The 15,514-nt window shown below is 34.9% G+C and overlaps 1 protein-coding gene and 1 pseudogene across 4 annotated transcripts in view; one reads left to right on the forward strand and one right to left on the reverse strand.

Annotated features, from left to right (window-relative positions):
• The window catches only part of OSBPL9 (oxysterol binding protein-like 9), a 256,973-nt gene that overhangs the window by 201,031 nt on the left and 40,428 nt on the right, over positions 1–15,514 (forward strand). For 2 of the 4 annotated variants that reach the window (XM_006879669.1, XM_006879670.1), the window contains 2 exons: positions 10,294–10,332; positions 14,782–14,872. In XM_006879669.1, the coding sequence (XP_006879731.1) occupies positions 10,294–10,332; positions 14,782–14,872 (130 nt within the window). The remainder of the gene's footprint in view (positions 1–10,293; positions 10,333–14,781; positions 14,873–15,514) is intronic. The other 2 variants (XM_006879671.1, XM_006879668.1) reach the window with 1 other exon arrangement.
• Positions 8,122–8,463, reverse strand: LOC102850065 (annotated as a pseudogene).

Genomic DNA, 15,514 nt, shown 5'->3' on the forward strand with positions numbered 1-15,514 from the left:
GGTCCTTGGAGAGGGACATCATGCTTGGGAGGGTGGAGGGACAGAGCAGGAGGGGAAGACCCTCTATGAGATGGATTGATTCTGTGACTGGGGTAATCTGGATGGGTGTGTCAGAGGCAGTGCTGTAGGTGCAGCACAGAGCAGGGTTCAGGGCTGTTGTGCATAGGGTCGCTCTGAGTCACAAAGGACTGGAAGGCACATAACAGCAACAACAACAAGATTAATTAGAGCAGGGTTTTATAGTAAGGGTCTTTAGGGAGGGAAGGGAGGGGCACTCCAGTGGTAGTTGGGGCTGTTATCTCCTTTTGTTGACATGTTGCTATTTCTTGAATCCTTTGTTCTCCCTTTGACCTTGGTGTCTGACTTTTTTTTTTTTAATTATTTACTTTTCTTATTGTGTACCATTAAATCAGATCCAACTGACACAGGAGATTGCCCCTCCTTTTCCAGCAGAGCATTTGGTGGATTTGAACCACATGCCTTCGGGATTGTAGTGCAGCTTCTTTGCCGTTAGGCTGCCAGAGCTCCCTTGGAGAGCTGACTTGATACCACTTTTGGTTTGCTCGTCAACAGCATTAGGTTCTTAGAACAATGTTGTTAGAACTTTTTTTATTTGAGTGATGTGAGTGAAAATTGACAGACCTAATTTGTTTTCTGTTCAACCATTCATCCTCAGTTGTTTTATAATGTTAATCCTAACCATGATGTAATTTCTTTTCCCCACTTCCTTTCCCTGTAATTCTTGTTTTTATTAATAGTTCTTTTTTTATTCTTTTGTTTTCTGGTCTTTATCGCTGCAGAAATGCTACCTTTTTGTTCTTAGATAGTCTAAGGAGTAAGTGCCTTCCATTATTAGTTCTATTTTTTTAATAATAGTGTTTACATTGAAGACTTTTCTAATATCTGGCTGTGGGTTAAGCCAGTAGGAGTGAGTTGTTACTAGGGATTATAGTCTTGGGGAGTCTGCCACTTTCATTAAACCTGGACAATTTTTTTTTGTCATTTGTTCCATATTTTCTTCCTACTCTTTCCATATACTGTGACCCCCTTTAGAATGGTCAGTAGTGTTAGCCAGCCACCATCTCAGGGCCATGGGAGTTGATATTTTAGTGATCCTTTGGACCAGTTGTTTCTGTACATCTTGATTTTCCTCCTTCCTTCTTTGTTCTTGACAGAGACCAATAGTTACACCTTAGGTAGTTGTTCATAAGCTTTTAAGACTCACTTAAGTAGAACATTATCTTTGTGGATTAAGTCTTGCCAGTTGACTTAGATGCCAAAGCCCCCTTTGTTGTTTTGGGCCATTGAGTAGGAACTAACTCACAAATTAGCCTCCAACAAGTTTTCAGAGATTGCACAGCACACAGGAGGAGATAGTCCATCTTCCAAGACCCTAGGATCTGCAACTCCTTCCTTCTGAGGATTTCATTATAATTAAAATGTTGTTGTTAGGTGCTATCAAGCATTCATAATGACCCTATAAACAACAGATCTGTATGCTTTTATCAGTACCCTCCAGGTCCCTATCTCCATTTCTCACTCTTTTATTCCTGGCAAGTTTGAACCAACTCATCTCTACTCCTCCATTTTTCCATGTTTCCAAGTCTCTGAATTCTCCTACTCATCAGCTGGTGGATTTGAACTGCTAGAGAGGTGCCCCCTATGGACTGTACCGCCAGAGCTCCACTTTCCCATCCTTCCCTCCTTTACTGCTGTTGAGTAGGAATTTACTCAGCGCTGACCCTCTGTTTGGGGTTCCTAAGCTGGAGTTCTAAAACTCTGTGCATGAGGAGATTCCATCCCTCCTCCCAAGAGCCACTAAAGCCTTGGAACTGCCAGAAAAGCACAGCTTTTAGCTTAGCAGCATAACTCCCTATGGACTGTACCAAGAGAGCACCTGTCTCCACCCCTCATGACAACCATTAAATTGGGAGCTGTTCTATACATTTCCTTTAATTGCTAGCTTCAGACATTTCTGGTTTAATTAGTTTTGGGTGTGACCTGAACATTGATAACTTGTCTGATCTTCCAGGCTGTAAATCTCATGAGGGAAATGGTCCTTCTCTCCACATTGGTGGATGCCCACCACTCAAGAAGTACAGCCTTTGGGTCAGCAGCGCAGCTCTCACCTCACTAAGCACCTTTAGGACTTAGAGTTGGTACAAGTTAAAACTTTATGATCATATCTATGTAAAGTAAAAATTGACATTTTAAGTGTATAATTCAGTGAGGGTAGAACTGGCCCATATGATTTGCAAGGCTGTCAATCTTTCTCCATTGAAATGCTAACCTTTGTTAGCAGCACAGTCCTTGATCTACTTTACATAAGGTAGGTACAAATACCAGTTAGTCAAATAATTAGTTAAAAGGAAATTGAGACCTTAAATTTGTTAATTATTTACTGGAATATCTGAGTCTCAGTGATGTTCTATAGAATGAGAACAACAATATAATTGAAAATTTTCTAATAACCACTTTAAAAAAAAATGAGTAAAATTAAGAAAAAACCCGTTATTTTGAAATTAACCCCACTTGTTTTTAGTCTTGTTTTTGTTGTTGTGTATCATCAAGTTGGAACCAACCCATACTGACCCTCCCTGCAATGGGTTTTAGAGGCAGTTAATCACATGGTAGGGGATTGCCCATCCTCTTGCAGAACAGCTGGTAAATTCTAACTGCATGCCATCGGGATTGCAGTGCAGTTTCTTGCCACTAGTGCCACCAGTGCTCCTTGATATATATAACTTAGGATACCTAAAATGCAGGGTGGGGTAGGCTTTCATTCAGCGGTGCATGGGGGTGCTATAGGTCAGAACAAGATCGAGGCACCAAACAATAACACAACCCAAAATACTAATCATTTCACATCACCAATACAAATGTATTAATGAGATATTTCACACACGTACAGAGTCATCAAAACTATGTATTTATTTTAGACTTATAAGTAGCCACATCTTAAATATGTTTAGTAAGGTAATCTAAATTTTAGAGTGATAGTGGCATCCACTTCCTAAACTACATGCCTCTCGAAACTCTATGAACCTGGAGAAACGATGATAGTTATTAGAAAGGTTTCAGGCTTTTGTTTCATGGGGTGGTTATGTGTCGTGCTCGACTCGACAGCTGTCAACAACAATCTAAATTTATAATGAAATCTATTTCTAAGTATTTACATCAAATCTTTAGGCCAGATGTGTAGTTAATTTCAAACAGGTGCCTGTGGTTCTTATTTTTATTTCCTTTAGTGCAAGAAATGAGTCTTGGTCTTACAGCTTGTACTGTGCTGCTGATATACCAACAGAAAATAAGCAACCTGTTGTACAGCCTTGGAAACCCAATCGAAGTTAAAATTAGATAGAGTTTGGATTTTTTTTTTTTTAGTGCAAGGAAAGACTTGCTTGCAAATAGTGATTCATTTATTTCAAATCAAGGGCAAATTTACGGCACTTTAAAGGTCAAGTACAAGCATCAAAAAGTTTGTAACCTAGTAGCATAGTACAGTTACATATGATTAATAGTAACTGAATTGGGCAGCACAGATCTTCATAACCTTCTAAGGACTATGAAGAGATACTTTTAAAAATAGATGCAGACTCAAAAAAATTTTCCCAACAATAAAATTTCTAGAAAGACTTTGTTTTCATCAGTTTCCCATCAAACATTTTAAAAAATTCTGTAAATAAATCCTGTACTCATTAAGCTGTCTCTTTTTCAAGCTCTGACAACCACTAATTGACTGTGTCTAGATTTTTCTGTTCATATCCATTACTCATACAATATGTAGTCTTTTGCCACGGGTTTGTTTGCCTTTGCTTACAGTGTTTTCAAGAGTCATTCATATTGTATCATGTACTAGAACTTCATTCCTGAATCATCTTTTGGTGTATGTGTGTACATACTTCATTATCCATTCATCAGTTGATGAACATTTGATTTGATTTGGTTTTTTGGCTATTAGAAAGGATGCTACTGTGAACAGGTTTCATTTCTCTTCTGTATGTATACTTTGGGGTTAGAGTTTATAGTAACTTTGTTTTTAACTTTTTGAGAGCTGCCACTGTTTTCCTAGGTGACTGCTGCTGCATTTTGTAATACCATTCACAACTATGAAAGTTCTAATTTGTCCCTTTTTACCCCACCACTTGTGGTTAAATGTCATGTTGACTTTAGTAATTTCTAGTGGTATGAAGTGATCTTTCATTGTGATTTTTTTAAACTTGCATTTCCTTAAAGACTAATATGTTGAGTATCTTTATCTGTATCTGTTTGTTCACTGTTTTGCTTAATCTTTTTTGAGAAATACCCATTTGCCCATTTAAAAAATTTTATGAAGCAATAATAGTTTTCTCATATTCTGGATACAAGCTGTTTATCAAATGCATGATTCAGAATTTTTTCTTCATATCTGCGACTTACCTTTTTTTTTTTTTGCTTTCTGATGGTGTTCTTTGGAACCCAGAGTTGTTAATTTTGGTGAAGTCCACTTACCAGCATTTTTCATTACTTACGTGTTTGGTGATATAACTGAGAAAATCACAAAAATTTACTTCTTTGTTTTCTTACGAGTTTCATAATTTTAGCTCTTACACATAAGTCTGTGATCCACTTTAAATTTTTATATGGCATGAGGTAAGCATCGGGTTTTTTTCCCTCCAACCTGATTCAGCCCCTTTTGAAGGCATGAGATGTGAATGAGAGATTTTTCTTCATTTTTCTCATATGATTAGAAAAATAGATGTGTAATGAATAACATTTTATTAGAGTATAGGGAATGTATTTTGAAGGTGGCATGGTTTTTAAAAATCCCAGTCCAGTTATGGACTTCTCAGTTTTTTGTTTTGTTCTCCATCCTATTTCCTGATCTTATCTATGCTGGTATTGTCAGAGAATAGCCATTGTATTAAGACATGAAGGACTTACACCAAATATATACTTATAATTTAAGTAGACTAAAGCGTTAGATCCTTACTTTATTTCATTAATTTTGTTCATACTGAATTTTGTTAAATCTGTATTGTACTTGAGATTTAGCATTAGCTCACCTTAATTAAAAAGCATCTTGTCATTTATTGGGGGAAAAAAATGAAACAAAAAAATTAGTGTAATACAACATAGTTATTAAAGTTCATGATGAGATGATAATGATGACATTTAATAGCCTGTGACCTCATCTGGATTTGACCTTGTCTTAAAAACAAACTACAACAGTAAAACATGTATTAAACCCAGAGTCTAAATAACTTGTAGACAGCCTGAACTACTGAATAGGAACATTTTGAAGGGGATAAAAGTCTGATAATGGATAACTCATTTCATATTATAAGCTGTAGTTTTCTGAGATAATGCAGTGTACTGTATCAGTAATTTGATGACGCTTAAAGAGAGCACACCAAAAATGAGTGGCTTAAAACAGCAATACCCATTTATTTTATTCACAAATGTGTGATTTAGACAGGCCCCCCTCAGAGCCACCTAACAACAGAATGTCTTATCCGTACACTCTGCAGCATCAGATTGGTGACTTGACAGGTGAGAGGATCCCATTTTGCTGCTTTATTTTGTTGCTGTTGTTCAGAATATACACAACGAAAGTACATCAGCTTAGCCCTTTATGTAGAGAATCATTCTTACCCTGTTCTTAGTTTTTCACTTTCACTAGCATGACATTCACTAGCCTAAAATTTTTACCTAATCTTTTGAGTTATTGTTTTCAGTTTGCATCTCATGTAGATAATTCTTAAATAAGCATAATGCTCAAGGCCAACTTTTCTTTTAGCTAGTTAAGTTATACTCTTGTTCAATTTTAAAAATATTTCAGGTAATATTTTGTTTTTTAATGTTTAAAAATTATCTCAGGGCGGTAATTTCAGACATTCATCTATCCTTCATGGTACCAGAAAGTCTATGGCCCATGAAAATTTGAAGTTCTGTATTCCCTTTGTGATTAGAATTCTTTTATGTAATCTTTTTTTTTTTTTCTTTTATGTAATCTTTGATCATCATGTTCAGTAATGATGGAGGATCCCAGTTTCAAGATGGCTGAAGTTGAGCTGAGGACCTAAGCTTCCTCTACAGATAGTTCTTCTTTGCAAGCTGCATGGCATTTCTTATAAAATGATGATCGTGTTCCAGGAGTAAATGTCTTCTTTTTTTTTAAAAAAAAAGAGAGAGGAAAATTAATAACATATCTGTGACCTGGTCTCATTTCTCCATTACTTATCAGTAAATACAGTAACACAGCAGTTTGCTTGTTGACAGATTGGAGTTTTCTTTAAATTTTAAAAGTTAGCCGCTTGTTGGATATGTCATTGTCAGATTTTTTCCCCCCCTAGTCTGTAAGTTCTTTTTTCACTCTTTTGGAGAGTATTTTCTTTTTTCTTTTGTCCTTGCCTAGTGCAAGGCTTCCCAAAAATTAGTTGTTGTTGTTTTTGTACCGTCAAGCTTCAGCACTGGAAAAATCCTTGGTAAAGGACCAAAGACGGATAAGTTCCAGGCTGAAACCTGAGTGTGGAGAGTATTTTTTTGACACACAAAAAAAACCCCTCAAAAACTCATATATTGGCATCGCGTTAGAACCACAGCCTAGCTGACTCTCCAGCAGGTTTTCTGAGGCTGGAAATCAAAAGGAGATTGCTCATCTTTTTCTCTCAAGAGCTGCTTAGATTTAAACCAACAGATAGGTGCAGCCTTTGGGTTAGCAGCATAACTTCCTACAGACTACCCACCAAAGCTCTGGAAAAAGTACCTGCCATCAAATGACCCTCTGTTGAGTTCCTATGGCTATAATAAAGCTATAAATTGCTATTGGAGAAGACTGTCGTCTTTTTCCCTTAGAGTGGCTGGTGAATTTGAACCCTGGAGGAATCTAATAACCTTTGAATTTGAACCCTGGAGGAATGTAATAACCTTTGAACAGTCAACTCACTACTGACTAAAGTGACCAGTGTTGATAAGGATTTCATTTTTAAGAGGCCTCAATTGCTTAGTTTTCCCTCTACTTATTGAGGTTTTGGGTTTTTTTCCCCCCTGTTATTTTTGATAGTCTATTTATGCCATAGATTAGCACTTCTAAATTTACTTCAGTTTTTTGTTTAACACGGTGCCGCTAATGGCGGCAAAAAAAATGTGTTTCTAAGCCTGGTCTCAATTTAAAAGTGTGTGGCAACATGTTAATGATCTTTACCATTTTAGATTTTATGCCTAGGCCTTTCTCAGTCTAGAGTGAGAGGTTTTTTTTAATATGGTGTGAGATAGGGATCTTGTTTCCATTTTCTGAAAACAGCCAGTTTAATCATTACCATTTGTTAAAGAAATTGCCTTTTCCTTACTTATTGGATCTCATCACTGTCAAAGATCAGCTGTCCATTGGTGGATAGATTTATTTCTGAATTCTCAGTTCTATCCTGTTGGTCTATGTCTCTGTCGCTGTACAAGTACCAAGTTATTTTTATTTAACTGTCAGCAATTGTATGGCCTCCCACTTTATTTTTCTTCTTCCATATTGCTTTGCTCATCTGGAGTCTCTTTAGTTCTGTATAAAGTTGGTAATTACTTTTTCCATCTCATTGACGAATGAGAAATGAATCTGTATTGATATTGCACTATAGATTGTTTAGGGTAGTATTGCCATTATTCACACTGTTTGTGGAAACCAATCTGCCAGTGCTTGGGCACAACATCTTGTTCATTTATGTAGATTTTGGGGTTTCTCATAATAACGTTTTACTATTTTTAGGTCTTTGCCTCTCTGGTTAGGTTTATTCCTAAATACTTCCTTTTTTAAATTGTGTGTGTGTGTGTGTGTGTGTGTTCAAACCAGATCTGACTGGCACAGAAGGAGATGCCCCTCCTTTTCCAGCAGAGCATCTGATGCATTCGAACTGCTTTACCTCTGGGATTGCAGTGCAGTTTCTTGCCACTAGGCCGTCAGAGCTCCCTATACTTCCTCTTTTGAGTGACTGTTGTAAAACAGTTTCCCAGCACTCCTTCACCCCCTCTTATTTCATTTTCAGGATTTTCTTTGTTACTGTAGAGGAATCCCAACTCTTTTGTTGTTGTTCTTGTTCTTACCCAACATCATAAAAATATTTTGAGGACAGCTGCATCCACAGATTTCAATTACATGATTGTATCTTTGCCTACTCTTCTTTCTCAAATAACCTCTTTGAGATATGGTTCAAGGTCGAATTTGTCCCCCTTATATTTTGTCCACTATTCTTTAGGCAAGATCTGTTGCCTCATGGTCAGGTCCAGGGTTCTTTTTATGTGAAACATCATTTCATTATAAAGGTGCTCAGGAAGCCTTCTTATGGCTTCTTTTGGCTTCTTTTACACGCTCATCCTCATATACTGTATCATCTCCCAGTAACTGAGTTTATTGAGTCCTGCAGCATTGTAATACCATTTTTTAATACTATCCAGCCACCAACCTGGTACTGCAACAGTGGATTGGCCCACCATCTTGACCCGAGCCCAACCCGTTTCTGTGTGTTTATTTTTGCTGAATCAGTCACTTAGATCCAATAATATTTTTGCTGAGTTGTTGGTGTTTTCTGTATATAGGTATGTAACTCTTTCTAAGAAATTATGTGGAAAATCAATTTCTGTTTAGAAAGCAAAAGTAAAATTTCATTTTCTTAATAAACTTTTTTTATTTCTTCTGTATTATTTAAAATAATCTTGTTCTCTAGAACACTGAAATTTTAATGTTCTAAAATTTAATTTTTCAGAGGGGAGAAACCCAACATAAATTATCTAGATTTTTTTAAAGATACACTCTTCTTTTGGCTATCTACTGTATTGATAGGCCTCATGACCTCCTGCACATTTGATTCTAAGGAAAGACTACACAACACAGCAGCTATTTGTATGCATGGTTTTGATACATGGCAGTAGAAGACTACAAAGTAAAAACAGCAGAGAAAAAAGCCACTGCACCATAAGTGTAAATCTAGGTGTCTTACAGGTACTTCTCTCCCTGCAGAGCCACAAGATGTGCTTAATTAGGTTATATCTTGTGATAATATGTATGAAATGTTGTCTGTGAGAGAAACTCCTTAGAGACTTAGTGCCTGAGGTTTTTGCTGGAGCTTTGTCAAGTTGGTACCCTCTACAGAGCACATATTTCCAGAAGAAAAGCAAGTGCTCTGCATAAGTCATAATGAGTCATAATTTAGGCACAAATTGGGAGAGCCATCTCCAAATCCAGTTTTCTGGAGAGGTGCAGATGCTAGCCAGTTGCCAACTTTGCAAGCAAGTCTGAGTATAAATGTCTTGGGCCTCTCATGTTAACTCTTTCTGCACTTTGAGAAATGAATATATTTTTAAAGAGCGAAAGAAATGAATAATACTCATTAAAATCAGAAAAATAAATTAATAATAAATTACTTTTTATAAACTCTGATACTTAGATTTCTCAGTAAGTTTGGTAGTTAAACAGAGTTTATAGATGGAACATAACTTGCAACTGTTTACTATAGCATGCTGGTAGGTTCTGTTTCCTACCTTTATTTTGTACTCTTAATTATATTGCTGGGCCCTGGGTGGCACGTATGCCTCTACACCCCTTAGGATAATGGGGAGGTGAAAGACTAAAGAATCTCAGGAGAGAAGAAATAGGCTCTTTGTTTGTTTTACAGGAATGTGTATGCATTTGTAGTGATTGATTTGTCTTTCCTGTGAAGATAATAATTAATGGTACTAACTTTATGAAGTTGTTGATAGAAGAGATGAATTTGATAGATGTAAAATACTTGTTAGGTAGTATTAGCCAGTCAGTGCTTCATCATTTTATCAGAATAGTTACAATGTTTACTAGAACGAAAACCAGAACACTTGTTTGGAAAAATATTAGTGTAATTTTGTTTCCTGCAGTCAGAACATTTGAAATTTTATGTATTTTCAATTCCTATAGGTTGTACCTTTATAATAAGAGTTGACATATTGATTATAAATATTAATTCAGAGACTCAAGTCTTTATTCTTCAATTACTATGTCCCTTTTAGTCATTGGCATCCATTTGACTACAGTTCAATAGTGTATTCTGACAGTGAACATAATTAAATGCCTGTAAAGCTTGGTACTTGCCATTCTGTTGATTGTCATTGATACATGGCTGGTGTGATAGATAGTATTAGGTTAGGAATGGTCACATAACATTAAAATCCTTGTGGAAATAGAAAAATAGTGTTCTAAATTTTTTTTTACTAGTCAGATGAGTAAAATAAACTTTTGTAATAAGGAATAATAATGAAAGAATAAAGTTAATATTTCCAACATTTTTCCTTAAGGACCAGACTAATGCGGAGAAGCACGCAGATGGAATGATAGTAAGTTTAATCTAATCTTTTTGTTTCTCTTTACATCTGCAGAGCTTTATAACCAGTTCATGTCAGGAGAGGCCTGAGTTTCTACTTATTTTTCAAAGCATACTCCTCTTTTCACCTTTGCGCACTGCTTTTGTTATTGACTCTTGCAATTTTCTTTGAACTCCTAAAGTCCATTTTTCAGTGATTTGGAAGGGATATGACAATCTGAAAATTTTAATCACTTTGCATGTATTAACTTGAAGGTTAATCATGGTATGATAATTCTGCTTATGACTAAATAAGGCATAACTCACAGTGCTTCATTTCTTGTTAAACTTTTTTCTCAAATGAAAACAGAGTTGGGGAAGGGTCCATTATGGATATGTATCTTAATCTAGTTAAATACATTTATAAGTTTCTGTTATATCTTTAGCTTTCTTTTTAGATTCTCTGTTCTGTGTTAGTTATCATTATAGTGATATACCCTGCATTTGTTGAAACAAATTACATGAATTCTCTTATTAACAGCCATTTTCTTAATTTCTTTTTCTTTGCCCTTTGGCATTTCCCGTTTACCTTATCATCAACTTTCACTGAAATGAAGAAAACTTTATTATTATTATTATTATTATTCTTTATTACCATTTACAACTTGAAATGTAGCATTTGAAGTTTGTAGTGGTAGCCACCCTATTTTTATGGTAACTAAGTAAATACTGTGTTCAGACTGGTTTCTAAAGCAAGAGGCAGCTTCTTTTCCCCCTGAGCCTAATGCCAACTTTGTTGAGATTTGGAAATTCATCATCTAAGTCTACAGAAATATTTAATGGATGAGCATAATAATTGCTTTATATGTATTTTAAAATGAAAAATCAAGTTCAGTATCCAGTTTATATTACTCATAAGACAACAGTAATAAGAGATACATTTTAAAGTTTGTATTAAGTATATTGGCATTTTCATTTCTTTATTCTGTGGTGATACAGTAGTTATATAAGTATAATATGTCCTCTTGAAGCATCATGGAAGATTGTAAACATCATAAGAAAAGATCACATGTGTTTGATAGTGTGGTATAGTTTTCAAGGACTCTTAAGAACAATATTGGTAATTATTTTTATCCTTTTAAGCAAAATTAGTTACTTTTGATCTTGTTTTATAAAATAGCATTTTATAAAGTATACAGAGTTTGAAAGCATGTAACAAGTTGCTAATTATAGAAAATACAAATTTGTAGAAAAAAATTGTATTATTTGATCATGGACAAAAGCAGGTGTTTCTCCCCACCCCCACCCCGAAAGAGTTGGTTTTATTGTGTTGGGTTGGATTTTTGGGGGTTTTTTGGGGGGTTGGTTGGTTGGTTGTTGTGTTTTTGTTTTTGTTTTTGTTTTTTTTTTGTGAAAAAGGAACTGTTCATGATAGAGACCCTATGGCCAGACTGCTCAGATGCAGTAAGCTGTATAACCTTGTTGAGTCTTATTCTCTTCATTTAGAAAAGAAAGATTAGTTTTACCTCTCTAGTTTGTAATATAGAACATAGTACGTAGTAGTTAATATTAGCTGTGCATACATGGACGCATATATATTTACATGTAATAAAGTTATACATTGAATGCATTTCATTGCAGTTACCACAGCAGATTAAGATTGAGGGTTATTGGCTCTTTGTTGGCAGTCTGTCTTTTAAAAGATGAATGTAATTTGACATATTTCAGCCTGAAGTTAAGTGACCAAAGACATGCTCTAATAATGCTGTTCATTGTTCTTAAATTGAAAACAACCATTGCCTTTGCAGTGGTTGTAAATGGCATGAGAGGAGATGGCCCATCTTTCTCCCAATGAGCAGCTAGTGGATACGAACCACTTGCCTTTGGGTTTACCATGCATGTGCTTATCACTAAAAGTATTTTCTTTGTTAGACAAGGCTAACCTTAGAACATTTTATCTACAAAACAAAAAGAGATTGTTCAAAATAAATGGCATTCTAATATCTTATTCTAAAGCTACTTTATGTCTTGTCTTCAGTAGTTTAATTTTCTGTGTGTGTGTACCTGTAGATTTGTTTGTTTTTGCCTTCAAGTCGGAACTGACCCACTGCTGACCCTTAAACAGGTTTTCAGAGGCTGTAAATAAAACAGGAGGAGAATTCCCATCTGTCTCCTGCACAGCTGATGAGTTTGAATCACCCGTGTTCTTTGTTTGGCTGTGTAGCTCCTTACCCACTAGTCTACCATAATTTAGATATAAGTAAAAATTACATTTTCATTCTATGGATCAAAGTATCTGGAATTTTGTCTTTGTAAAGCATGTAGAGTCCTTTAGAGACAAACACTATATAAAAACAAAAAAAAAAAATTCTTAAGAATACCTCTAGAACTTTGTGAGATACTTGTTTAATTACTATAGCCTTGTGTTTGATCTAAAAATATTGAAGACAAAAACAGTGTGCTTTTAGAACTAGAAAGCCCTTTTACACATAAACCTCACTACCATTGAGCTGACACTGTACTGGGTTTCTGAGACTATAAATCACGTGGAAGGAGATGTCCCATCTTTGTCTCTTAGAGTCACTGGTGGAGTCAGACTGCCAGAGATGCTTGGCCTTTATATTAGCAGCACAATTCCTTACGGACTACACCTCTGGCTCTCCCTTATTATCTTTCATTTTATGGCTTGGGAAACTGAGGCCTTTAATAAGGAATGTGCCAAGCCCATTTGCAGAGTAAAAATACTAAGGAATTAGAATTCTAAGTAATTTTTAAAAATTTTCTTCAGTGCTTCAAAACCTTACCTTCTTTACTAAACTTTATTATTACCATTACTCATTGTTTTCAGGATTCTCTTCTGGTGTTTCTTCTTTTTCAATTGTAATATTTGTGGTAGATAGACAATTGGGTGACAATAATCAGAATATTAATATTCAGAGCACTTGATTTAAGGATTTTAGGTTAATGATTTTAGAATATTCATATACTTTTATATACAAAAATTACTGTGGTTTTAAGTGAAAATTTACACAGTAAGATAGGTTCCCATTAACCGTTTTTACAGAAATTGTACCATGACATTTACTTGGAATTTTCACAATGTATCAGCATTCTCATTATTTCTATTCTACTTGTTGCGTTTCTTTTGAAACTAACTTCCCTTTCCCTCCTGTCTCATCTTGCTTTTGGGTAGATATTGACTATTTGATCTCATATAGTTGGTTCTTAAGGAATACATTACTTACAGATAATACTGCCTCTAATAAGCCTGCCGAATATTTGGCTGAAAGGTGAATATTAAAAAGAGTGACTCCAGAGCCAAGTTCCATTAATTTTGTTTTGTTTATTTTTAACTTGGGCATTATGTGAGATTAATAATTATTGCCTTTGTTTCCCTTCTTAGGCACCTGTAGGTTTTTGTAGATTTTTTTTTCTGTTTGTTCATGAGGTAGATAACTATATAACTTATAATTAAATAATACATTTTATACCATAAACTCTATCTGATAACTTACATGAAGTTTTCATTTTTAACATCACAGAAAGTTAAAGGACTATTACATTTTGTTTCTTAGGTTTGGTCCAGTTTAAAGTCTTGTAATTGGTGGATCTGAATCCACTCTGGCAGATCCCTTGCATTAAAATCCTGTTCCCTTACTTCTTCTCCCCATCAAAAAAAAACCCCAGTAGGTTATAAGCTGTTATTTTAAAATTTATTTGGCCACTAAAATAATTTTTTTGCTTTTGAGTCAGAGAAACCTAGACTTTTGTTTTCCTGAAATTGTAAATATGATTTTAGGTATATTATTTCCTCTTGCTTCTAAAATTTTCAACAGAAAACCACTGCTAATTGGCAAATATATCTCTTTGCCTTTAGTAGCTTAAAAGTAGGATTTTTTATTTTAATTGAAAATCAAGAATAGATGGCTTATTCTGGCATGCTGTAGAAAAAGAAAAATATAAAGAATAAGAACTCAGACCACTAGCAAGCCAGCTAAATCCAAAAACTCCTCCCCTAAAGTAGGTATTTTGTAAATGTATTCATAGACTAGAAAAGTCTTAGTACGTACAGAGTTACAGTGACTAGTCATAGTAGTGTTTTTTAACACCAAAGCAAGGAAAAAAATAATTTCTTTATGTTTATTAGAGAAAAGTACTTGTGATAATTTAAGAGTTCCAAGAAACAGTAGATTGAATTGAGAGAATGAAATATCCCCACACCATTTAAAAACTCCTTTTCACAATATTTTCCCCACTTGACTTGACTTTCTTTTATGACAGTGCTTTTATGTGACAACTCTAAGAGACTCCTAGAATTCTGTATTAAAAATGTGTTTTCATTTCCTCTTTAAATTGTATCTGTGTAACTGTTCTCAGGAATTTACTGACAGAAATGCAGGCATTTCATCTGTTTGAGAGTGTCAGCACAGGAAATGTATTTATTACATTAAAAACAATTGTTCTGTATTTTGTTTTATCTCAGAGTACTATTAATCCTGTAGATGCAATATATCAGCCTAGTCCCCTGGAACCTGTGATCAGCACGATGCCTTCCCAGACTGTTCTACCTTCAGGTATAGTATTTTGTGGACATTCTTATTGATGAGAAAACTTCTATTTACAGCTATTTTGGTGATCTGGAAGAACTCTTTTAATTAGTAAAAGTGAAAAATCATAAAAAGTGCATAGCTGAGAATGAACTGCATAAGAGTGTTTTCTGGTTTTGGGGGGAAGAGGTATTTTTAAATTTTTTATTAAGATTTTTAACAAAAGTTACCAAGAACTTGGATTTCCATTCATTCATTGTTGCACATTTTCCGCTACCCCCCAACCCTGTTTACTTTGCTCTTTAAAAAATTTTTTTCATTGTTGCACCTTTTCCTCCCTCTTCCCTGTCCCCTAGTCCACTTTGTTATACACCTCTTGTTCTGTTGTCATGCAAATGATACCTAATCATATATTCCTTTTAAACTTTTACATTTATTCCTTTTAAGTTGTAGTTGTTTTCTACATCTGTTTCAATGCAGTGTATATTATATATCCCCTTTTCTTAATTTCCCCCCAACCTCCATGCCAGTCTTGTTTTATAACAGTGATATTATGCAGTATTTGTTCTTGTGACTGAGATCTTTTTTTTTTTTTTTAATTTAGGTTGTTTATTTTTCATTTCAATGAACATCTAACAGAGATTTTGGAATTCCATTCATTCATTGTTG

This window comes from Elephantulus edwardii, unplaced genomic scaffold (assembly GCF_000299155.1).
Source record: "Elephantulus edwardii isolate Elephantulus edwardi_28Jun2011 unplaced genomic scaffold, EleEdw1.0 scaffold00005, whole genome shotgun sequence".
Taxonomy (NCBI): Eukaryota; Metazoa; Chordata; class Mammalia; order Macroscelidea; family Macroscelididae; genus Elephantulus; species Elephantulus edwardii.